The 26,430-nt window shown below is 48.4% G+C and overlaps 1 protein-coding gene across 26 annotated transcripts in view; it reads right to left on the reverse strand.

Moving 5' to 3' along the window:
* ABLIM1 (actin binding LIM protein 1) overlaps positions 1-26,430 on the reverse strand; it is a 139,362-nt gene that overhangs the window by 62,071 nt on the left and 50,861 nt on the right. For 20 of the 26 annotated variants that reach the window (XM_072129377.1, XM_072129363.1, XM_072129356.1 and 17 more), the window contains exons 2-3: positions 24,349-24,378; positions 5,285-5,419 (exon numbers count right to left, since the gene is read on the reverse strand). In XM_072129377.1, coding sequence (XP_071985478.1) covers positions 5,285-5,419; positions 24,349-24,378 — 165 coding nt within the window. Of the gene's footprint in view, positions 1-1,728; positions 1,861-5,284; positions 5,420-5,532; positions 5,556-24,348; positions 24,379-26,430 lie in introns of those variants that run through there. The other 6 variants (XM_072129368.1, XM_072129361.1, XM_072129353.1 and 3 more) reach the window with 3 other exon arrangements.

The following is a 26,430-nucleotide window of genomic DNA, read 5'->3' on the forward strand; positions in this document are numbered from 1 at the left end:
AGTAGATGTGACCTGCAGTCCTATGTAACACCACAGATAACACAGTGATATCTCTGAGTACAGATCATGTAGTAGATGTGACCTGCAGTCCTATGTAACACCACAGATAACACAGTGATATCTCTCTGAGTACAGATTATGTAATAGAAGTCTCCTGCAGTCCTATGTAACACCACAGATAGCACAGTGATATCTCTCTGAGTACAGATCATGTAGTAGATGTGTCCTGCAGTCCTATGTAACACCACAGATAACACAGTGATATCTCTGAGTACAGATCATGTAGTAGATGTGTCCTGCAGTCCTATGTAACACCACAGATAACACAGTGATATCTCTCTGAGTACAGATTATGTAATAGAAGTCTCCTGCAGTCCTATGTAACACCACAGATAACACAGTGATATATCTCTGAGTACAGATCATGTAGTAGATGTGACCTGCAGTCCTATGTAACACCACAGATAACACAGTGATATCTCTCTGAGTACAGATCATGTAGTAGATGTGTCCTGCAGTCCTATGTAACACCACAGATAACACAGTGATATCTCTCTGAGTACAGATCATGTAGTAGATGTGTCCTGCAGTCCTATGTAACACCACAGATAACACAGTGATATCTCTCTGAGTACAGATTATGTAATAGAAGTCTCCTGCAGTCCTATGTAACACCACAGATAGCACAGTGATATCTCTCTGAGTACAGATCATGTAGTAGATGTGTCCTGCAGTCCTATGTAACACCACAGATAACACAGTGATATCTCTCTGAGTACAGATCATGTAGTAGATGTATCCTGCAGTCCTATGTAACACCACAGATAACACAGTGATATCTCTGAGTACAGATCATGTAGTAGATGTGACCTGCAGTCCTATGTAACACCACAGATAACACAGTGATATCTCTCTGAGTACAGATTATGTAATAGAAGTCTCCTGCAGTCCTATGTAACACCACAGATAGCACAGTGATATCTCTCTGAGTACAGATCATGTAGTAGATGTGTCCTGCAGTCCTATGTAACACCACAGATAACACAGTGATATCTCTGAGTACAGATCATGTAGTAGATGTGTCCTGCAGTCCTATGTAACACCACAGATAACACAGTGATATCTCTCTGAGTACAGATTATGTAATAGAAGTCTCCTGCAGTCCTATGTAACACCACAGATAACACAGTGATATCTCTGAGTACAGATCATGTAGTAGATGTGCCCTGCAGTCCTATGTAACACCACAGATAACACAGTGATATATCTCTGAGTACAGATCATGTAGTAGATGTGACCTGCAGTCCTATGTAACACCACAGATAACACAGTGATATCTCTCTGAGTACAGATCATGTAGTAGATGTGTCCTGCAGTCCTATGTAACACCACAGATAACACAGTGATATCTCTCTGAGTACAGATCATGTAGTAGATGTGTCCTGCAGTCCTATGTAACACCACAGATAACACAGTGATATCTCTCTGAGTACAGATTATGTAATAGAAGTCTCCTGCAGTCCTATGTAACACCACAGATAACACAGTGATATCTCTCTGAGTACAGATTATGTAATAGAAGTCTCCTGCAGTCCTATGTAACACCACAGATAACACAGTGATATCTCTGAGTACAGATCATGTAGTAGATGTGTCCTGCAGTCCTATGTAACACCACAGATAGCACAGTGATATCTCTCTGAATAAAGATTATGAAGTAGATATTACCTGTAGTCCCATGTAACACCATAGATGAATCCGATGCGTTGGGCTCCATCCCTATGTGTCTTGCACTGGCCTCTCTCTTGTCAGCTGCAGTCTATCCATTACTACAAGTGTTCTCTGTTATCAGCAGCTGCAGGGTCACGTTATCGGTGGGGGTAGGGGGGGTCACAGGACATTGTACACACTATGCTGATTATTCTGCACAATGAGATTATGGAGAGGATGAGAGTTGAGGTGTCTGAGTCCTCCCATAACAGAAGCACAGTAATAGGAGTGGCACCTCCCTTTAACTGTGAGAGATATATATATGGGATCCATACTACGCCCCCCACAGACCCCAGCAGTAGGGGGCGCCCCTGCTGACACCTGTATAGACTATGACTGCTATATGGCAACCCTGGTGACACCTGTATAGACTATGACTGCTGTATGGCGCCCCCTGGTGGTGACATCTGTATAGACTAGGACTGCTGTATGGCGCCCCCTGGTGGTGACATCTGTATAGACTAGGACTGCTGTATGGCGCCCCCTGGTGGTGACATCTGTATAGACTATGACTGCTGTATGGCAACCCCTGGTGGTGACATCTGTATAGACTATGACTGCTGTATGGCGCCCCCTGGTGGTGACATCTGTATAGACTATGACTGCTGTATGGCGCCCCCTGGAGGTGACATCTGTATAGACTATGACTGCTGTATGGTGCCCCTTGGTGGTGACATCTGTATAGACTAGGACTGCTGTATGGCGCCCCCTGGTGGTGACATCTGTATAGACTAGGACTGCTGTATGGCGCCCCCTGGTGGTGACATCTGTATAGACTATGACTGCTGTATGGCGCCCCCTGGTGGTGACATCTGTATAGACTATGACTGCTGTATGGCGCCCCCTGGTGGTGACATCTGTATAGACTATGACTGCTGTATGGCACCCCCTGGTGGTGACATCTGTATAGACTATGACTGCTATATGGCACCCCCTGGTGGTGACATCTGTATAGACTATGACTGCTGTATGGTGCCCCTTGGTGGTGACATCTGTATAGACTAGGACTGCTGTATGGCGCCCCCTGGTGGTGACATCTGTATAGACTGGGACTGCTGTATGGCGCCCCCTGGTGGTGACATCTGTATAGACTAGGACTGCTGTATGGCGCCCCCTGGTGATGACATCTTTTTAGACTATGACTGCTGTATGGCGCCCCCTGGTGATGACATCTTTTCAGACTATGACTGCTGTATGGTGTCCACAGTACACTTTAGTGATGAAAGCAAGTTTAATTTTTTGGGGAATGATGAGACAAACTGGTGAAAGGCTGTCAGTCAGTGGAAAGTGGTGGAGGAAGTGCCATTGTTTGGGAAATGTTTTCTGCAGCAGGACAGGATCTCTCATACAGCCACATGGCAGAGTGAATGTAAGAGTATATCAGAACCTTCTCCAACAACAAGTGGTTCCTTCCTTACATTTATCAATCAGCAGCAATTTACATGCAGGACAATGTCCCCTGTCACACAGCAAAACAAGTAAAACAATTGCAAGTAACAGAAAACATTGTATCAACAAAATGGCCTGAAACCAAATAGAAAACCTCTGGTGACAAAGTTATGGCCAAGAAACCCACAAGTCATAAAAGTTTCGAAGAGTCTGGAAGAAGAGTGGAGCAGATCCCAGCAGAGCCGTGTAAGAGACTGGTGACCGGTGCTGAGGTCCTGTGCCCTCCCTACTGACCGGTGACTGCTGGGACCTGCAGACGATGTCATAATCTTTCTCTGTGTCAAGACATTGCTGTTCTCTAATAATCATCATTACATTTCATGTAGCTCCAGGCATAGGCCGGGATAGTAAATATCTGATCTTAGCTATAACAAAATAAAATGGGTTAACGAAAAATATTTTATATGCAGCTCTCTTTCTGGCTGTGTCTGGACTGTCTCTGTCTCTCCCTCTGTGTCTGGACTGTCCCTGTCTCTCCCTCTGTGTCTGGACTGTCTCTGTCTTTCCCTCTGTGTCTGGACTGTCTCTGTCTCTCCCTCTGTGTCTGGACTGTCCCTGTCTCTCCCTCTGTGTCTGGACTGTCCCTGTCTCTCCCTCTGTGTCTGGACTGTCCCTGTCTCTCCCTCTGTGTCTGGACTGTCCCTGTCTCTCCCTCTGTGTCTGGACTGTCCCTGTCTCTCCCTCTGTGTCTGGACTGTCCCTGTCTCTCCCTCTGTGTCTGGACTGTCCCCGTCTCTCCCTCTGTGTCTGGACTGTCTCCGTCTCTCCCTCTGTGTCTGGACTGTCCCCGTCTCTCCCTCTGTGTCTGGACTGTCCCCGTCTCTCCCTCTGTGTCTGGACTGTCCCCGTCTTTCCCTCTGTGTCTGGACTGTCCCTGTCTTTCCCTCTGTGTCTGGACTGTCCCTGTCTCTCCCTCTGTGTGTGACAGTCTCTGTCTCTCCCTCTGTGTGTGACAGTCTCTGTCTCTCCCTCTGTGTGTGACAGTCTCTGTCTCTCCCTCTGTGTGTGACAGTCTCTGTCTCTCCCTCTGTGTGTGACAGTCTCTGTCTCTCCCTCTGTGTGTGACAGTCTCTGTCTCTCCCTCTGTGTGTGACAGTCTCTGTCTCTCCCTCTGTGTGTGACAGTCTCTGTCTCTCCCTCTGTGTGTGACAGTCTCTGTCTCTCGCTCTGTGTGTGACAGTCTCTGTCTCTCCCTCTGTGTGTGACAGTCTCTGTCTCTCCCTCTGTGTGTGACAGTCTCTGTCTCTCCCTCTGTGTGTGACAGTCTCTGTCTCTCCCTCTGTGTGTGACAGTCTCTGTCTCTCCCTCTGTGTGTGACAGTCTCTGTCTCTCCCTCTGTGTGTGACAGTCTCTGTCTCTCCCTCTGTGTGTGACAGTCTCTGTCTCTCCCTCTGTGTGTGACAGTCTCTGTCTCTCCCTCTGATTGTGACTGGCTCTGTCTCTCCCTCGGTATATGAGGTCTCTGGACCTCTGTCTCTGACTGCTTCTCTGTATGTAACTGTCTCTGACTTTCTGTATGTAACTGACTCTGACCGTCTCTCTGGACTTTGTCACTGTATGTAACTGTCTCTGGACTGTCTCTCTGGACTGTTTCTATCTTTTTCTCTCTGTCTCTATTCACATCACCTCACACATAAGCGTCTTATACTCATTGCCTATAGTAACCAATAACAGCTCAGAGCTCATATTAATGACCTGTGGCAGAATGGCAACCAATCACAGCTCAGCTTCCACCTGCAGCAGCAGCAGCTGCAGACAATGGCTCCTGTATATGGTGGGTAATAAGTGGATTTTGGAAAGCGCAGGGTGAAAATTTCGGCTCAAACCTGGTCTATGACGATCCATGAGTCACAGAAAGCGACTGTGCAAAATGTGGCGATTGTAAGCACGGCGGGGACACAGACACACGGACGTCTGGGATCATTTACACATTTTAGCAGATTTTATGGGGGAGCAGGACATTGCATTACTTGGCAGCGGGTCCTGCATACACAGGGAGATGTGATCCTCCCTATAGACACATACAGGACACATACATGTTACACGCTTCCATCATGAATCTTACCTTTACATATGAAGCATTTGATGTGGAAGTGCTTGGCCTGGACGCGCAGCACCTCCCCCTTACACGGATCCCCACATTTATGGCAGCGGATGATTGGCTTCTCTGCAGACTGAGAGGAGTCCTGAGCGTGTGCAACTGCAAGACAGAGACCGCGGATTATAGAGACACAAGCTATTACTCTCTGTTATCAGCCATTACACCTCGGGGAGAGGAGACTGTACAGGGGGAGGATACAATCTATTACTCACTGTTATCAGCCATTTCATCCTGGGGAGAGGAGACTGTACAGGGGGGGATACAATCTATTACTCTCTGTTATCAGCCATTTCATCTTGGGGAGAGGAGACTGTACAGGGGGATACAATCTATTACTCTCTGTTATCAGCCATTTCATCCTGGGGAGAGGAGACTGTACAGGGGGGGTACAATATATTACTCTCTGTTATCAGCCATTTCATCCCAGGGAGAGGAGACTGTACAGGGGGGTACAATCTATTACTCTCTGTTATCAGCCATTTCGTCAGGGGAGAGGTGACTGTACAGGGGGATACAATCTATTACTCTCTGTTATCAGCCATTTCATCAGGGGAGAGGAGACTGTACAGGGGGGATACAACCTATTACTCTCTGTTATCAGCCATTTCATCAGGGGAGAGGAGACTGTACAGGGGAGGGATAGAATTTATTACTCTCTGTTATCAGCCATTACATCCCGGGGAGAGGGGACTGTACAGGGGAGATACAATCTATTACTCTCTGTTATCAGCCATTTCATTCCAGGGTAAGGTTACTCTTGTTATCTCGGCGCTGAGGCTGTAAGACAGTAAAGGGTTACTGACTTATTATATGATTCCGGTTGGGTGACACTATAGGACAGGGGTTCATTGTCTCGGTGCAGTGTTGAGGTTTATTAGTCAGACTCAGTAATTACAGCCGCGGTCGATCAGGTTTCATTCGCAATATTTCAGCTTTTCCTTGTAAGATGATACGTGAAACTGGAGAAATTAATGAAATATTATAATTATCTCAAAAATCCCATCAGAAAACTGACAGCATCCGAAGAGACCGGGATATGGAGACCATCAATAAGCTGCAGTCATCTGATCCTGTGCCAAGGAGCCACCTAATGGATCAGCAAAGAATTCGGAAGCTAATTCTAAGGCCGCCATGTCGGTTGTCACCCAACTTTCCCAGAGGAGGAGATGCACAGATCTCAGCTCTTTCAGATTACAGGCTGCAATGTGGTTTACGGTTCGCAGCACATGATTCCTATATGACTTAATTGGAACAATGTGCCAGCAATTCAATGTATATGACACGTGTACGTGTGATTCTGGAGGAGGCTGTCAGACGCACACGCCAACACGTAAGACGGCGGTAGCGCATAGTCCATGGTCCGTGCTGTCCATGGATATATCTGTGCCTGGGAAAGCCGAGATGCAGCTTTGAATGTGCCTGGAGTGCACCGTGTTCACACGTTGCATTTTGTTTGCATTAACGCATATGTTTTCTAAAGTATCACAACAACTGAGAAGAGGAGATTTGCCTAATTACTTTATTGTCAACATTGCGTTTACAAAAAGTAAGTTTTAACGCGATGTTAGAGCATGTGTTTACATAGAATTAGCAAACACAAGATTTAACACAATGTTAACACATGCGTTTTATGAACGCAACGTTGACAGCAATGTAATGTAATGTAATCTCTTCTCAGCGGTTGTGATGCGTTTGAAGAAAGCATGCGTAAATGCAAACAAAGCGTAACAAAGTATAAACGAAAAGTGACGCAAATAAACTGAATTCCTAGAGCAGATCGGGCACTTTCTTGTTTTTTCTTCCGACATTCTTCGGCCGGTGCCACACGTGGCGCTTTGTCTGCGCTTGCAAACGCAAACAAAGTCGCGCCCACCGGGGTGGGCCTCGGCCCGATCGCATCGGCGTTTCTATGGAAATGCCTGTGATCGGGAACGAGCTGCCGGTGTTTCGAGTTAAATTAACACAAAACACCGGCGGCTCGTTCCCGATCACAGGCTTTTCCATAGAAACGCCGATGCGATCGGGCCGAGGCCCGCCCCGGTGGGCGCAACTATGACTGCAACCAATAAGATTCGGTAGACCCTCACAGAAGGCACATGACCCAAATCATCAGTCACTGGCCCATAAGGCCAGCGGCACACGTGGCATTTTGAACCCGTTTTTAGGCCGTTTAAAGCAGTCTATTAAAAAAGGCATGCGTTTTTGACAGGTTTTACCAATTATTCTTAATTAAAACTGGTAAAAAAAACAAAAAAAAACTGATGCGTTTTTTAACGGACTGCTTAAAAAACGGGTTCAAAACGCCACATGTGCCGCCGGCCAAAGGGGGGTGCCACACATGGCGGTTTTGTTCTGTTTTTAAGCATGTATTTTCAGCCAGTTTTAAAACGCATCAGTTTTGACCGTTTTTCCAGATTATCTTAATAAACATGTTGTAACCAGCCATATGCACGGTAAACGGTCACAAAACGGGTGCGATTCTAAACGGACAAAAATCGCATGATTAAAAACGGAAGAAAAACGCCATGTGTGGCATCATCCAAAAGCATGTAATATATAAAACACAACCAAAAAAGGCCATGTGTGAACGCAACCTCACATGGAAGAGAGTTATCTCGTGTCTCATCCCTTTATCTGGATGTTGCCCTGAGACTTCGCTACAATGTATCAGTCTGGAGTCCAGTCTTATTTTGTCCACTATCATGCGATGGGGGTAAAAGGGACTGGAGGGACCCCCATTGACCACAAGGAGGAGGGTCCTTTTTGCCCCTAGTAAATGTTGGGGATGTGCCGATGCACCGTTCTTAAAGAGGAGACAAGCCCCTCATTCTCCTGATCGTGAGGGTCCCATTAGTCACGTGCCATGTGCTGTCTACAGAAAACAACCTTTAACTTTGGTATTAACCCTTTACGCCCACAAGTCCTTGTAAAGACAACTGTAACGAACCCTCCGCTGTGAGTAGTATTTTTAGCTTTTGGATGTTAACAAGAATGTTTGCAGTCACTGACAGCAAACAGAGGGGGGGGGGGGGGGGGTAGAGGTCACTATGTGGTTATTTTGCCCGGATGCAGGTGAATCCCATGTGTCTGGGCTCGGCCTGAGGTTTGGGGGTGCCGGTGTGAGCCCTGGTGTGAGCGGCCTCCTGTTATTACACTGGGGGGGGGGGTCTGACCTTGTGCTCTGATCTACACCTGATGGACTGCATTAAAATAGCCTCTTATCTGAGAATGTGGGGGGAGGGGTGGCCGCTTGTGACTATACATGGCCATCGGTGCCTGCGCCACTTTATCCTGGATTAACCCCTCATAGGACAAGCGCACGTCTGCCAACATTATCAGGTATTGTCCATGTCTGGTGACAGCAGAGACATCAACGGTCAGGGCCCCGGAGGAGTGATGTGTGGCCCCTACACTCCTAAAAAATCTCTACTGCAAAATATAACAGGGAAGCGCAGAAATAACAACTCCCTAATATTACTTTATAGATGCTGACCCTACTTCAGGGGCAGAGGTTTCTCCACAGGTCTGTACACAGGGTATATCCAGCCTCCAGCACTTGTGTCCAGTACTCTACAGTCCCATAGGGACCCATAGTTCTGTTTATCCTAAACTTCTGGGAATAAAGGGAACCTGACCCACACAGGCTGCAGTCAAGCCCTGGAGAGATGTGTACTCTTACCTTTGTGTATGTTGTTAGTAGCAGCAGGACTGTGAAATATGGATTTGTATTCCAGGATTGTAGCTTCTCCAAGTGCATAGTTTAAGTCTCCTCACACTGCTGTGCTCTGTGGGCTCTACACTGAGCGATGTCACAGCTCTTCCACTTCTCTCTCAGAGACTGCTGTATGCAACCAGCAAATGACTAGAGCAATTATTAGGAGCAGAGAGAAGGGGCACAGAGCAAAGCAGTGTGAGGACATACTGCCAATACAATTCTGAAATATACTACTAACACCACAAAGGTCTGATTACACATCTCTCCAGGGACAATTTATATAAAACTCCCTGCAGAGAGCACAGAGCACAGCAGTGTGAAGACGCATCTCCATTGCACTTGGAGGAGCTATGATCCTGGAATAGAAATCCATATTTCACAGTCCTGCTGCTGAATAGTACACATCTTTCCAGGGCTTGTCTGCAGCCTGTATGGGTCCACCTGCTGACAGGTTCCCTTTAATCCCAGAAGCTCAGGATAAAACAGAACTATGGGTCCCTATAGGACTGTAGAGTAGGGACTTGCAGAGGACACGGTGATTGGATGCCATATCTAACGCTGGGCTCTATGGGGGTCCTGGAGTAGATGCATGATGGGTGCAGGGCGCTCAGACGCTGATGTTGCTTCCCCCGTGTTGTCCGCGCTGTAATAACAGATGCTGCTGACGCTGCTAAGCCCCGGCCTGAATGGAAAGATCACAAGTCAACGATTTCCAGTCCATTTGTTTCCAGGACCGGAGCTCAAAAGACAGTGGGACAGGGAAGGTCACACAGGAACATGGCTCACTGCTGCAGATAGTACACATGAGGTATCACTCAGCTTTCCCAGAATCCTGAATGGCAAGTCCTATTTACACAGTAATTAATAAAGGAGCAATCTACCATAGTGTCACAATGAGATGGACCCCTGAGCCCAAAACTGAAGCATCTCCACTACATCAGACATGTGATAGATAAGCGGTGGTCCTACTACTGAGACCCCCCCACCAGTTATAAGAAGGTAGGTCCTATGTCTACTGTTTGATGCATTTCAGCCGATTCATGGTCAATGCGACTGTCAAAGACGCTATTTAATTGGGTGCACAGAGTTTGACTGACAGAGGTCTCCCAATTCTTATTATGAGTGTCCCAGTATTTGAATGCCACTGGCAAATCTCATTTTATGTGGCTGATAGTAAGTTCTTGTATTGAAAGAACCCCATTTAAAGGAGAAGTTGTAGGTGGGATATGGGGATATACTCGCACACATGGCAACCAATGAAAGCTCAGCTTTCATTTTCCCACTGCTGTTTACAAAACAAAAGCAGAGCTCTGATTGGTTTCAAAGGGCAACAGTTTTACCTCAGAAACTTGATGATAAACCACCACCATAGATACCAAGAGACACAAAGAGGGGGTTATTTATACGCTCACATTTATGATTTCAGGGTTTCTACGCCAGTGTTCTGGTGCAGAAGCCCTGATAAATAAGCCTCTATGTTACTATATGGAGGGACACACATACACCTGACCTGTATATGCAAAAACACACCTGATACATTATGGGGGCACTCAGCTAGACATTATAGTAATGGGGGCACTATGCTAGACATTATAGTAATGGGGGCACTATGCTAGACATTATAGTAATGGGGGCACTCAGCTAGACATTATAGTAATGGGGGCACTATGCTAGACATTATAGTAATGGGGGCACTATGCTAGACATTATACTAATGGGGGCACTATGCTAGACATTATAGTAATGGGGGCACTATGCTAGACATTATAGTAATGGGGCACTATGCTAGACATTATAGTAATGGGAGCACTATGCTATAAATTATAGTAATGGGGGTACTATGCTAGACATTATAGTAATGGGGCACTATGCTAGATATCACATTTATGGGGGCTCTCCGCTGGTCATCACATTTATGGGAGCACTCCACTGGACATCACGGTTATGGGGGCACTCCACTGGACATCACGGTTATGGGGGCACTCCACTGGACATCACGGTTATGGGGGCACTCCACTGGACATCACGGTTATGGGGGCACTCCACTGGACATCACATTTATGGGGGCACTCAGCTAAACATCACATTTATGGGGGCTCTCCGCTGGACATCACGGTTATGGGGGCACTCCGCTGGACATCACGGTTATGGGGGCACTCCGCTGGACATCACATTTATGGGGGCACTCCGCTGGACATTATAGTAATGGGGGCACTATGCTAGAAATTATAGTAATGGGGGCACTATGCTAGACATTATAGTAATGGGGCACTATACTAGATATCACATTTATGGGGGCTCTCCGCTGGTCATCAAATTTATAGGGGCACTATGCTAAACATCACAGTTATGGGGGCACTATACTAGACATCACATTTATGGGGGCACTCCACTGGACATCACGGTTATGGGGGCACTCCACTGGACATCACGGTTATGGGGGCACTCCACTGGACATCACGGTTATGGGGGCACTCCGCTGGACATCACGGTTATGGGGGCACTCCGCTGGACATCACGGTTATGGGGGCACTCCGCTGGACATCACGGTTATGGGGGCACTCCGCTGGACATCACGGTTATGGGGGCACTCCGCTGGACATCACGGTTATGGGGGCACTCCGCTGGACATCACGGTTATGGGGGCACTCCGCTGGACATCACGGTTATGGGGGCACTCCGCTGGACATCACGGTTATGGGGGCACTCCGCTGGACATCACAGTTATGGGGGCACTCCGCTGGACATCACGGTTATGGGGGCACTCAGCTAAACATCACATTTATGGGGGCTCTCCGCTGGACATCACGGTTATGGGGGCACTCCGCTGGACATCACGGTTATGGGGGCACTCCGCTGGACATCACATTTATGGGGGCACTCCGCTGGACATTATAGTAATGGGGGCACTATGCTAGAAATTATAGTAATGGGGGCACTATGCTAGACATTATACCCTGTTTCCCCAAAAATAAGACAGTGTCTTATATTAATTTTTGCTCCTAAAGAGGCGCCAGGTCTTATTTTGAGGGGATTCTTATTTTTCCATGAACAAGAATTTACATTTATCGTTGAACAAAAAATCTACTTCTCTAACCTCCTTATAACTCTCCAAACTCTGAGAGTTTGCAGTATTTCTTGTGACTCCATTTCTATTAGAATCACTGGCCCAAATCTCTCATGTTTAGTAAAAGCACTTTCCATAAATGACTCCTTTTTATCCTGGTAGCTGCTGGACATTCGCAGCACAACACTCAGTGATTTATCCCATGAAGTCTTCCCCATGTCACAACCTTCTGCAGCATTTAAAGAGGACCTGTCACCTAAATTTTCGGCACCAGGAGCTGCTTACTAAAGTAAAGCAGCTCCTAGTGCTTGATCAAACGCTGCAGCGGGGTACAGTGCAAAGCTGTCCGATGTATTCATGAGGGGGCGGTCCGAGGCACTGCCTCTTCCCAAGACCGCCCCGCTAGCTCCATAGGCCTGCAGTGACTGCCCCTAGTCACGCCCCAACCCCGCCCCCTCATGAATACGTCAGACAGCTTTGTGAGCTGTCCGACAATTACATCCTACCCCGCCGCAGTGTTTGATAGCGTTACCGGAAACCTCACTCACTGGGGTGTGTGATCGAGCCTTAGGAGTTGCTTACTTTAGTAAGCAGCTCCTAGTGCCGATAAATTGGGTGACAGGTCCTCTTTAAAAGATTTCCTAATATTAATGTATGGCGTGGGGGAGGCTGCTGCAATGACTTCCGCTAGGTCCTATTTTTAGGGGAGGCCTTATATTTCTAAGCCGGAGCAAAATTGTACTAGGTCTTACTTTTGGGGGATGTCTTATTTTAGGGGAAACAGGGTAGTAATGGGGCACTATGCTAGATATCACATTTATGGGGGCTCTCCGCTGGTCATCAAATTTATGGGGGCACTCCGCTGGACATCACGGTTATGGGGGCACTCAGCTAAACATCACATTTATGGGGGCTCTCCGCTGGACATCGCGGTTATGGGGGCACTCCCCTGGACATCACATTTATGGGGGCACTCCGCTGGACATTATAGTAATGGGGGCACTCCGCTGGACATCACATTTATGGGGGCACTCCACTGGACATCACATTTATGGGGGCACTCTATTGGACATTATAGTATTGGGGACACTGTGCTGGACATTATATTAATTGGAGGGGCTACTGTGGACACTTCATTCATAATGGGAGACTACTGGACATTTTATTAGAGAGTTGCGGCTGCATTGCCCACCCTAGGCTTATACTCGAGTCAATACATTTCCACAGTTTTGCGTGGTAAATTTAGGTGCCTGGGCTTATACTTGAGTATATAAGGTACACACACAGACGCACAGAGGCTCATGGAGCAAATATAGTATAGAAATCTACAGGAAAGAAAGACAAATACCAAGATATCCACACAAAGAATCACACTATACAGAAAGCCACACACATAAAACACACAGATCTATATATAAATGTACACAAAGAGACATATAGAAGCAATCACTCCCTCCTTATCTCGTGGTAGAATGTTCCCTGTGGACAAGTTTATTCTCTCAGAACTTGGGAATTCCAGTGTGGAAGTGTTTCCTGAGAGGGAAGATAAGACTCCTGTCATCCCACCATATTATCACAAGACAGACCATCCAAAAATGCCATCAGCCCCCCGTCATTGGGGCCCAGTGTGATATGGAACAACATAATCATTCCAACCATTCCATACAAGACAATAGGAACCTAGCTAATACTCACTATTCTGCTGGTGCAGTCACTGTGCACATACATGACATTACTTATCCTGTACTGATCCTGAGTTACATCCTGTACTATACCCCAGAGCTGCACTCACTATTCTGCTGTTGGTGCAGTCACTGTGTACATACATGACATTACTTATCCTGTACTGATCCTGAGTTACATCCTGTATTATCCCCCAGAGCTGCACTCACTATTCTGCTGGTGCAGTCACTGTGTACATACATGACATTACTTATCCTGTACTGATCCTGAGTTACATCCTGTAGATCTTTTATTTTATATAAAAATAAAAAACATAACAATACAAACCAAACATAATATATAATATATACAAAATATATACAATATCTTACCTGCTGGTCCAGCCACATTCACTCCTAGCAAAAACAATAATTTAAAATACACCAAAATGTAAAAACACCAAATACTACAACCCCCACCCAACCGATTGTCACACCCTCAACCAAACCAATAAACAATAAGACAAGCCACACCCACAAATAAACATAAATGAATATAAATATACATAAACCCACCCCACACCCTCTAATAACAAACCACCCCACACCCATTTTTTTTTTTTTTTTAATAAATATATAATAACAAACACATAATACATAATACACACAACACTAAACTAAATCCCTCGCCCGCACCCTCCCCTTCCCCCCAGACACTGGTCTAACGTCCAAAGTTTGCGTTAAGTAGTCCAGACCAGTGTCCAAGGTCAGTTCATAAGTCCCACCACCATCACCCCCCTCCCAACCTAACACTATGTCCCAAACCCCACTATATACAATATATACAATATATACAGTATTTACAACACAACATAAAGAAAACAGAATACAAATAAAGTCTAAACAACATAAATACAAACCATATAAAGCCCAGGTTCGGCGCCTGCAAGCCGCTACATCACTACATGCTCAGAACACAAAACAAAAATCTACAGCGTCAGCACCAGCCCATCACCAGGAGAGGAGATGACAGACTAAGGGACACTAAAGGAGAACCCCCTCCAAAGGAGAGAGGCCCTCCCCGTGCCCAGCCTCTCATACTCCAGAGAGCGCACCTTCACCAGGTCACCCAGAATGTTACTAACCACCTCATCCACCGGGAGGATTTTACGCTGCGTCGATACTAAACACCGTGCGTTCCACGTGTGGTACCTGACCACTAGGCTAACTAGGAATAACGTGCAGCGGTCCCGGCCACCCAGGCCTCTGAATGCTCCATAGGCCCACTCCGCATAGGAGAGACCGGCCAACCCGGGCCAATGGATGGAAGCGCCCACCCGGTTGTACACCTCTGTGTTAAAGGGACAATGAAGCAGGAAGTGGTCCATGCTCTCCAGCAGGCCACCGCACTCCTCCCGGGGACAACCCCTTTCCTCAGAGCTCCTACACTTCAGATTGTCCCTCACACACAGCTTTCCATGGAAGCAGCGCCAAGTCACGTCCCAAAACTTCAAGGGGATCCTGATAGAATTCAATAAACTCAAACCCACCCCCAGATCCCGACTTGGGCAATCCCTGAGGGCCAGAGGCTTCTGGAAATGGGTCAACAGAACCCTCTTGTCAAGGATTTTCCTCGACATGGTCCTGATCTCCCACATTCCCAGACCCCACCGGCGAATCACCGTCAGAACCGGGGTAGCATAAGCCGGAAGATGCCCATGCGGTGTGCGAAGATCCTTCACTCGCCCTCCTGTCTCCCATTCCTGGAAGAAAGGCCGAAACCATCCCCTGCAGGAGTATACCCACGGAGGAGCCCTCTCTTTCCAGAGGTTTGCTACATTGATCTTAAGAAAGGTATTCACTAGGAACACCACAGGGTTGACCATACACAACCCTCCTTGTCTCCTCGTGCGGTAAGTAACCTCCCTCTTGATTAGGTTCAGCCTATTCCCCCATAACAGCTGGAAGAACAGACTGTACACTCGAGTCCAGAGGGGTTCCGGCAACATGCACACACTGCCCAGATAAATCAGTAACGGGAGCAGGTAGGTTTTGATCAGGTTAACCCTTTCTCTGAGGGTCAAAGACCAACCCTTCCACTGGTCCACCTTCTGGGCGGCGATCTTAAGCCTGCCGTCCCAGTTTTGCATGGGGTAATCCCCCTGGCCAAATTCGATGCCGAGAACTTTGGCAGAGTCCTGGGGCCCTGGAAGAGTGTCCGGGAGATCAAAGCCTGGACCTCCCTCTCCCAGCCAGAGACTCTCACACTTATCCCGGTTGATCTTGGACCCAGAAGCCTCTGAGTAGCGGTCAACCTCTGACATCACCCATTGCGCCTCCCCTCCCGAGGACACGAAAACGGTGACATCATCAGCATACGCTACCACCCTCAGAGTGGCTTCCGGTGCTGCCCGATCCATCCCGACTCCCACCAACGGCCCACGATCAACCCTCCTAAGGAATGGGTCGATCGCGAACACGTACAGTAGTGGGCTCAGAGGACAACCCTGGCGAACACCAGACCCGACCTCAAAAGAGCGGCCAATCCAACCGTTCACAAGCGGGAAACTCTCTGCCCCTGCGTACAAAACTTTCAGCCAATTGACAAACTCCCCCGGCAGGCCATACCTCAGAAGGACAGACCAGAGGTACTCGTGGTTAACCCGATCAAACGCTTTTGCCTGATCCAAGGACAGCAAGTACCCCTTCCAGTTACCAGCCCTGCCCTGCTCCACTGCCTCCCGGACACAAAGCACAGCACTAAATGTACTGCGGCCTGGAACAGAGCAGTGCTGGGTCCCCGAAAGGAGCCGGGGTGCAAACTGCACCAGCCGATTAAACAGCACCTTTGCCAAAACCTTTCTGTCCGCATTGAGAAGCGCTATGGGACGCCAGTTCTCAATATGAGATCGGTCCTTACCCTTTGACAGGATGATCAGGGCAGACCTCCTCATTGACTTCGGCAGAGTGCCCGAGGAAAGACACTCATTGAATACCTCAGTCAAGAGGGGAACCAAGGCGTCCTTAAAGGTCTTATAAAACTCGGATGTTAAGCCATCCGGACCTGGCGATTTCTTGAGGGCGAGCCCTTCAATCGCCAGGCTGACTTCCTCTTCCCTGATCATCTCTGTCAAAACATCAAGAGAGGGGTCTACTCCTGGCTCAGGGACAGTTTCAGCCAGGAAAGCCGACATCACATCCCGATCTAGATCCTTCCTGCCCAAGAGGTGCGAGTAGAAGGATCTGACGACCTCCAGAATCCCTGATCTGGACCTTTTCAGGGATCCCGTACTGTCAACCAGTCCCGTGACAACTTTACCATTCACTGACATCTTGCAGTTTCTGTAAGGGTCGGGCGAGCGGTATTTCCCGTAATCCCTCTCAAAAACCAAAGATGCGTGTCTATCGTACTGACACCTCTTCAGCAAGGATTTCACTCTGGAGATGTCCTCACGACTACCTCCAGTCGAGACGAGATGCTCGAGTTTCCTCCTCAGGCCCTGATACAGGCGGTACCTGTCCAGGCTCCTGAGGCTCGAGAGCTGGCGGAAGAATCTCGCCACCCTTTTCTTGAGCATCTCCCACCACTCTGACTTACTGCTACAAAGGCCCAACAAAGGTACCTGGCTCTGAAGAAAGTCCTCAAAGGATTGTCTTATCTCCGCTTCTTCCAGGAGAGACGAATTGAGCTTCCAGTAGCCTCTTCCCATCCGGGGGGTCTCTGTAACATTCAGAGAAAACAAAATTAGACAGTGATCGGAGAACTCCACCTCAACAACAGAAACTGGTGAAGAAATGGCTTCCTCCTTTAAATAAAACCTGTCTATTCTAGACCTACAGCTACCCCTATAATAGGTGAACCCCGTGTGGCCTGGGGTGTGCCGGATGTGGACATCCACCAGGCGAGCCTCACTAGCTATGCTATTAAGTGCGACGCTATCATAAGTCAGCTTGTCTCTGGAACCTCCCCTATCCTGGGACCTCGTGACAGCATTGAAGTCCCCTCCAAAGACCACCTGCCGACTTGTAAAAAGGTAGGGCTTGATCCTCATAAAGAGACACTTCCTGTCCCACTTGGACTGGGGACCATAGATGTTAATTAGGCGAAGTTCTTGTCCCTTCATGAGGACATCCAGGATCAGGCACCTCCCCATTTCTAACTCAATAACTCGTCGGCATTCTACCGGTGTGGTAAAAAGGACCGCCACTCCGCTATACGGCTCGGCCGCAAGAGACCAATAGGAAGGCCCGTGTCTCCATTCCCTCTTAGCTTTAAACACGGCCGCCAAATCTGGCAGCCTGGTCTCCTGCAAAAATAAAATGTCGGCTTCAACACGGCCGAGAAAATCAAAGGCCGCAAATCTGGCCGCATCAGACTTAATGCTGGCGACATTAATGGACGCCAGCGTCAACGGAGTGGGTGCCGCCATCATGAGTGATTGAGTTAGACGGCTTTCTTTTTACCCATCTTGCCACCACCCTCGGGAAATGAACACCCCCTTTTTAGACATATTGTGGTGTCCATCTCCCGCACCTCTGATGCTTCAGGGGCAGATCCAGGACCTGCCCCCTCATCCTCGTCCCCAGACTCTGGGCCAGTCTCCCCTCCTGAGGACCCCGACTCCCCAGGGGGAGACTCGGCACCCCCCGCAGGCTCCGCCACCTCTGGCCCTTCACCCTCAGCCCCTCCATCGGCAGGAGAGGCTCCATCCAGGGCCAGGAATCGATTTGAAAGTTCGACCAGCGGGGGGTTGGTTGCACCTTCCTTGGGTACCTTAGTCAGGGTGGGAGAAGATCTTACACCTCCCTTCTTTTTACCCTTTTTCTTCTTTTTGGCGCCACGCTTACGCTTTTCCTCTAGCCACGCCCTATTATCCTCATCCATACTCTCATAATGGGAGGAGTCTGAGGACGTGGCACCTTCCTCTCTCTCGATCCTCCTGACCTCCTCATCCAGTACATCATCCCCTGGGGCCTCAGCGACAGGTGTGGTCTCCAGGATAGCGCCAGAGGTCGTCCCAGCAGCCCGAGACTCCCCCCGCTCTCTCTCCTGTTGACGCTTCTCTAGACGCCTTAGCTGGGCAGGCGTCTTTTTCCTGTCTTTCTTCCCTGGCCCCTCCATTCCTCCACCTCTGCTAGTCCCCTCCCCAGCAGATTCAGCCTCATGGCTTTCATCCGCTGAGGCTGAGCCTGCATTAGCGAAGGAAAGAGGACAACGACTGTACGGGTGACCGAGATCACCACACAGGTTACACCTAATCTGCCCTGTACAGGATGCAGCGAGATGGCCGACACCCCCACACAACGCACACTTCTGCACGGTGCAGTTTGCGCTGAAATGTGTGGGGTCACCGCACCTGTGACACAGCTTAGGCTGCCCCCGGTAGAAGATCAGGATCCGATCCCTCCCCAGGAAGGCTGATGAAGGGATGTGGGCGACTGAGTTACCTGAACGCCTCAACTTCACCATGAAGGTCCAGGCCCCTGACCAGATACCATACTCATCACGATTTTTCTCTGGTACTCCCAGTACCTCTCCATAACGATTCATCCAGGTCATGATGTCAAAGCAAGATAGTGATTCGTTACGGGTAAGAACAGTCACTTTCTTGAGTTCGCTCTGGCGGGACACTGCTTGCACAGCAAAGTCCCGCCACCCGGGCTCGTTGTATCTCAGCTCATAGTTGGACCAGAAGAGCTCAAGCCCCTCCGGCCGAACAAAGCTGATATCAAACTCAGATGTACCATAGGGATGGATCAAGGCAAAGATGTCAGCCGCCTTGAAATCCATCTTCAGCAGTAGCTCAACTACCCGTGCCCGAGGGGGACACACATCACTGCCACGCCACCGAAGACGGACCACATTCCTACGGTTAGCACCCGGCCCGGTTGTCGGGAGCGACCATGATGTCTCCCTGCCTTTTTGCTCTCGGAAGGCAGACAGGCCGTGCCTCTCTATCCAAAACGACAAATCAACCTCCTGCCCCGCTACATTGATCGTCCTTTCTCCCTTCTGTAAGGCCTGCAGGAGGCGCCGTTGCAAAAGGCCGTCCCCAGAGCCCAGAGACGAGGATGATGGAACCCTACTTCCCCCAGCAGCGACACTGGCATAGCTCTTAACGGGGGGCGCCACTGGGGGAGCAACCAGACCAACCCCTGCACCCACCACATTAACTCTACCCACCTGCATGTTACACTCAGCCGCGCCACTCACACCACCAGTCACTCCATCACCCACCCCCAAAGCTGGCAAAGATTCTCCACTACTCACACCATTCACATTATCCACCACAACATTACTGACTCCACTCACACTGGCTGGACCAGCAACAACATCAGGGGACATGACCACCTCCGCATCTTCAGGCACAAGGGACGGGGGTCTCCCCGCAGCGCATCGCCCAGAGGGAACCCCAACTTGTGTCACACTTGTGCCCTCCGCATCATCGGTAGCAGATGTTATTTTACTTCTCCTGGGGCTTGGCAACATTCGCCGCTGCTCTTTAGCCGGTGTGAGGCGCCGCTGATCTTCAATTTCCACAGAATTCAAATTATCCCCAACACCAACGCAGAATAACACTTTTTGTCTGGGAGGTCCGGAGCCCTCAGCCTCAGCGACCCCTCCACACTGCCGCCGCCCCTCAACTAAGTGATCAGCGGCAACAGCATGAAGAGGCGCCGAGGCACCGGAAGCTGCCACCAGTGCTGGGCTATCCCCCCCTCCCACCAGGGGACGCACCACAGCACTGGATTTTGATGTTATCGCCACTGCCGAGCCGCCCTGACTGTCCGGCCTTGCGGCCGATGTCTCCCCTGCTCCCCCACTGTTACCACAAACAGAGACGGAGCCCATCGCCACATCAGATGTCACACCTGTAATCTCCCTGCACCTTTGCACCGGGTCCACAGCAGAACTCGGGGGGGTTTGGGTAGCAGGGCTTGCACAGTGAGCTGACCCTGCGCTTTGCCCGGGGGGGTTTACAGGGAGGGGGGTAAAGATGAAACGTACCTCTTCTTGCTGCTTGGGCCTGGTCTTCTTACTCTTCCTCCGGCTGCTCCCCCCAGCGGCTTCCTCTGGGAGTTCGTCACCAAAAGAAAAGTTCTCCATGCGCACTGGGGACTCGAGCAGCCGGATCTCCGCCATGAGCGCCCCTCCCTGGCTGCCGGTGTCACTGTCCTCCCCCGAGCGAGGTGTTACTGCTGGCTGTCCTGCAGGGGGCCCACTGCACGAGGCCTGCTGATCTTCCTGCAGGCCGCCAGGTGGGAACTGCTGCTCATTATCATCATCATCATCCTCCTCCTCCACAGGCTCACAGGCTGCAACCCCTTCAGCCTTTGCTCTCTGTTATCAGCCATCTGAGCAAATCGGTCATCATTAATCAGTTTTTCCTGAAACGGCCCACTATTCTCACAAATAAAGGTCTTTCTTTTTGTCAGCTTGTCAATCTCAGCTTTTAGGTGATTAATTTCTCCTTTAACCTCCATTTTGCGCTTTTTAGGCGCTGTGTTCGCCCTGGCGCGGGCACATCGCAGCTCCTCCCGGAGCCTCCTGATGGTCTTAGTCGCCTCTTCGTACTCACAGAGGTGGCTCTGGACCCGGGAGGCATAGGTGGACAAAGACTCCCGGGGCCCCTGCACCGCCCAGCCTCCCCCCGCATGGTCAGCCTTACCTCTGTGAGCACTCCGCTTCATGGCTCCAGCCCCGGAAGGACCGCTCTCACCCGCACCATCATGGACATCCAGCTTCTGGGTTTGCCTCTTTACACTGGACCCAGGGGGAGCAGGAGCAGTATTACTACGACTCCTGGTGGAACGTCTCACCCCTGAGTCCTCCATAGCGCTGGCCGGTAGCTGGCTACCCCTGCCCCCCGCCGGCCTGGCCCGGGAAGCAGGAGCCTGGGGCTTGCCGCTCTGGCTCATGCCTGGAAACCCACCCCCTCCCTGGGAAGGGAGAGAGCAGGCCCCAGGTGGAGGTGGATTATTCCTGGAGCTCAGAGCAGCAGCAGCACACAGCCTCTCACAGCAACAGACAGAGCTTAACGATGTAACGAGCTCCAGAGATGCACTCACTATCTGCTGCTGGTGCAGTCACTGTGTACATACATGTCATTACTTATCCTGTACTCATCCTGAGTTACATCCTGTATTATACCCCAGAGCTGCACTCACTATTCTGCTGCTGGTGCAGTCACTGTGTACATACATGACATTACTTATCCTGTACTGATCCTGAGTTACATCCTGTATTATACCCCAGAGCTGCACTCACTATTCTGCTGCTGGTGCAGTCACTGTGTACATACATGACATTACTTATCCTGTACTGATCCTGAGTTACATCCTGTATTATACCCCAGAGCTGCACTCACTATTCTGCTGCTGGTGCAGTCACTGTGTACATACATGACATTACTTATCCTGTACTGATCCTGAGTTATATCCTGTATTATACTCCAGAGCTGCACTCACTATTCTGCTGCTGGTAGAGTCATATTTACTAGTAGTGAAGCAGTATAGAACTTCATGCAGTTTCCCTCACTAATGTGCAAAGTGCACCAGATTGATAAAAACCAGTGCACAGTCTTCATCAATCTGACGCACCTTGCTCACGCTGACAGCGCTTAGACTTTATTTTTGGTGCACTCAATTTAATGGGTGTGCAGCACAATTATTTATGACTTGTCAACATAAATGTGGCGGCCGGTAAAAATATGCCCCTTTAGGTCCAGAGTTTTGTGCTGCGGCAGACACAGTGCAGCCGCAACACAAAACTGGCGCAAACACTTCCTTAGAGGGAACCTGTCACCGGGGACCTCATTTTCACTAAAGGCAGGTTACAGAAGCCCATTACAGCTGTAGTGCACATCTGCCTGTCTGCCTTTTCTAAGCATTTGCATTACAATATAATTGTGTGTTATAACTTACCTTGCACCTTGACAAAATCCTGGGGTAGTCCCAGGGGCAAGACTTTAGTTTGGATGCATTTCAAAAAACAACATGTGCCTTGTCTGTGTTACTCACTCCTCAGAGCTTGGCCCCCACCTTTGTGCTCTTGTACAGCTCCTCCTCCTGCTCCTTCTCAGAGGTCACAGCCTGGTCAGCCTGAGACCAGTAGGGGAGGGACAAGCTGTACAGAAGCACTAACATGGAGACAGCCTGAGGCTCAGACAAGTCATATGTTGTTTTTTGAAATGCATCCAAACCAAAAGCCCAACCCCTGGGACTACCCCAGGATTTTGGCAGGATGCAAGAGTAAGTTATAACACACAATTATATTGTAATGCAGATGCTTAGAAAAGGCAGAGAGGCAGATTTGCACTGCAGGTATCATGGGCTTTTACAATCTGTCTTTAGTGAAAATTTAGTCCCTGGTGACAGGTTCCCTTTAATACATGTGCAAGCAGTTTGCACATGGATTTATATGCAAACTAGCCCAGAATACTGGCGCACAATGAAGGTAAATCAAGGCCACTGTGTACATACATGATATTACTTGGAAATGGAAACCGAATGTCCCTGTGAGTGATGGCGGACCTCCTCCTGAGAGTTTGCTGAGCTCAGGGTGGGGATCATCAGCGCATTAGTTTAATAATCCCTGGAAGCCGGAGACATCTTTAAATACACATGAAGTAATGCATTCGATGGATGCTGAGATCTGCGGCCCCCTGCCATTACTCTGTCAATATGATGGAATGGCTCCTTCCTCTTCCACTTGGGGTGGGGGCTGTAAATAGTTTTGCAACCTCGTTTACCACTAAATGCATCCAAATTGATAACGTAGCAACATAGTAAAAGGCCATTAAAAAGGGCTTTCCGTTTTGTGTCCACAGCCCCCTGTGCTGACCTTTGTGTTTCCATGGTAACAGACCATAGAGGAGAAAAAACGTGAGTAGATCCTACAAAATCTTACTTCATTAGTAAGTCTTCTGAAGAATAGAAACTGAAGCAGATACAGACTAAATTTCATTTCTTCTTTCTCTTTTCTAATACATAGCTCCAAATCTCCTGCATAGACGAATACCGTAGTAAAATTATAAAATTCTGCATTACCTGCAGCGCCCACTAGTGGTAGCTCTTCATAACACAGTCTGCAGTCGGCCTGGAGCTCCCTCTAGTGGTCATGAGAAGCAAGATGAGTTTTATTATGTGTCTTTAGTCATTGCAGGTGGTTTGGAGCTGTGTGTCAGTGAGAAGACATTCGTATGTATTGATTACTACAGAATATTGGACCAAGATATGACCCAATGATAAAATATTTGCTATAAATAAAGCTCAATTACGTCACATGATGACAATTTGTGTGTTTTCCATATTTTTGTATGCTCTGCTACAATGTATCACATCAGTTCCAGGTAGTAACAAGTTGAGTAACTCCCCCCTAGATACTAGATGCAGGCAGCGAGGGCCGGGAGGGGTCAGTTCGATGGATTTTACATCACATTTATGATGTGACCTTGTAACTATCAGCAGATGGAATATAATAGCAGGAATTATATTACAAAGTGCAGCAGATACTAAGGCTACAGGGGATATGATAGGACTATGCCGCTACACTACAACCTGCTCAGAAACGCAGGCGTCTTACCCAGCGGAAAATACGGCTCTATCCTGAACGCTGTGCAAGGAGACAAAACACGGAATTTATAGCATACAGTCCTGAACGGTAAGTCCTATTTACACAGTAATTCATAAAGAAGCAATCTATTAGAGTGTCACAATGAGATGGACCCCTGAGCCCAAAACCTATCACAGAGGAAGGTCACCCAGCTTTCCCCTAACTCTGGACAGTTCAATAGACAACAGTGCAACATGATAATAATAATAATAATAATAATAATAATAATAATAATAATAATAATAATAATAATAATAATAATATAACCCCCCCCCCCATAAATGACAATATAACATCTTACACTAGAACCACTGATAATTGATAGTAAAACCTTAAATAATCGCCAATAAGTGACAAGTAGCTAATGTACTAATAACTGTACTAATAGGAATAAAGCACTTGGGGTAAGATAGAAACCTCCTGTTTTTTACAGTCTCCTCTGTCTGTGCCTGTGTGGCTCCTCTATCACTCAGAAACATCATTAGAGTTATATAGGATATTATAGAGAAGTAACGACTTGTACTGATGGGAATAAAGCACTTAGGGTAAGATAGAAGCTTTCTATTATCTCCGGCATCCTTTACCCCTGTCCTTCCTCTATCACTCAGAAGCAGGATCATATAGGACAGTGATGGCGAACCTTTTAGAGACTGTGTGCCCAAACTACAACCAAAAGCCACATATTTTTCACAAAGTGCCAAATGCCAATTTAAAGTAAATTATTGCTCCCTGCTGTGTCACAGAATTGAATGCATTGGTGTCCTGAAGACACCAATACAGTAGAAAGATGGAGAAATTTGGATTATTATTGTAGCTTCCCTCTAAGGTCCCCTTAACAGGATGAATCGCAGGCCCTGAGAAGGGGCTTCAATGATCATCCAGCTCTGCCTGCTCCTCCCTTATTCTTCAAGTCACTTTAAAATAGTGCTGAACATGGCACGTTCTGGGCTGCCTGTGGCTGCAGGAGGAGGAGTCCTAAATGGTGACCTTTGTGCTGGGTGATGGCCTGGGTGCCCACAGAGAGGCTCCGAGTGCCACCTCTGGCACCCGTGCCATAGGTTCGCCACCACTGATATAGGACATTATAAAGATCTAGTGGCCTGTAGTGATGGGACTAAAGCACTTGGGGTGAGATAGGAACCTCCTATTATCTACAGCAGCCACTGCTATGTTTCTTTTCCATCAACAGGATCATATAGGACATTATAGAGATGCAATGACATGTACTGATAGGAATAAAGCACTTGGGGTTAGGTGGAAACCTACAATTTATACAGCAGCATCTGGATCATACTCACTTCTAATGGAGATTTATGCCATTTATGATATTTTGTTACTCAACATTTATGTGTTAGTACATCTTTAAGAGAATTTGCTTTTCTTCCGTTTCCTACACTTTATGCGGTGACACATACGTGGAGAACGATGCAATCTGGACATGAGGATTCCGCGCCCTTTCCTAATACGACCCAGCCCTCGGGTCTGCTTTGTATCATGACCACTGCCTGGTGGGGAGGGGGGTTGGAGATTATAACATCTAAGTCTTTGTATAATGGAGCGCTGGTTCACACTGACCGCAGGCTACTGTAGAAGATACGGTGGTTGTGGTTTCTGCTGCTGTAGATGCAGTGTACATGGTGCAACACATGTGAACACAACCCTACTTTCGGCCAAGTGCGACATCTGGTGCAGGAAATAAACAGATCCCCCAAAAACAGAGAAGGAGCAATGTTCTGCAGCTGTGATCACCTTATCAGCCACTGATCCCAGAGGTACAGGAAGATCTCACATATTATCAACCTTTATCTACAGGGAAGGAGGGCAGAGGTGACACATGACAGCCGCAGCAGCACACCCACTTCATAAACAGCGCCAATAATACTGCTGGAATGTTATCTCCATACACACTGATTCATAAATCACTCATCTATCTCTCTGCCCTGCAGCCTACATAGATACCAGGGCCAGGCACTGGGCACACACACCAGGCAGGCAATGGAACATACAAGACAATGTTAGCCCATGATAGATGATAATGCAACCCTGATAGAT

The sequence above is a fragment of the Engystomops pustulosus genome, chromosome 11 (assembly GCF_040894005.1).
Source record: "Engystomops pustulosus chromosome 11, aEngPut4.maternal, whole genome shotgun sequence".
NCBI classification, from domain to species: Eukaryota; Metazoa; Chordata; class Amphibia; order Anura; family Leptodactylidae; genus Engystomops; species Engystomops pustulosus.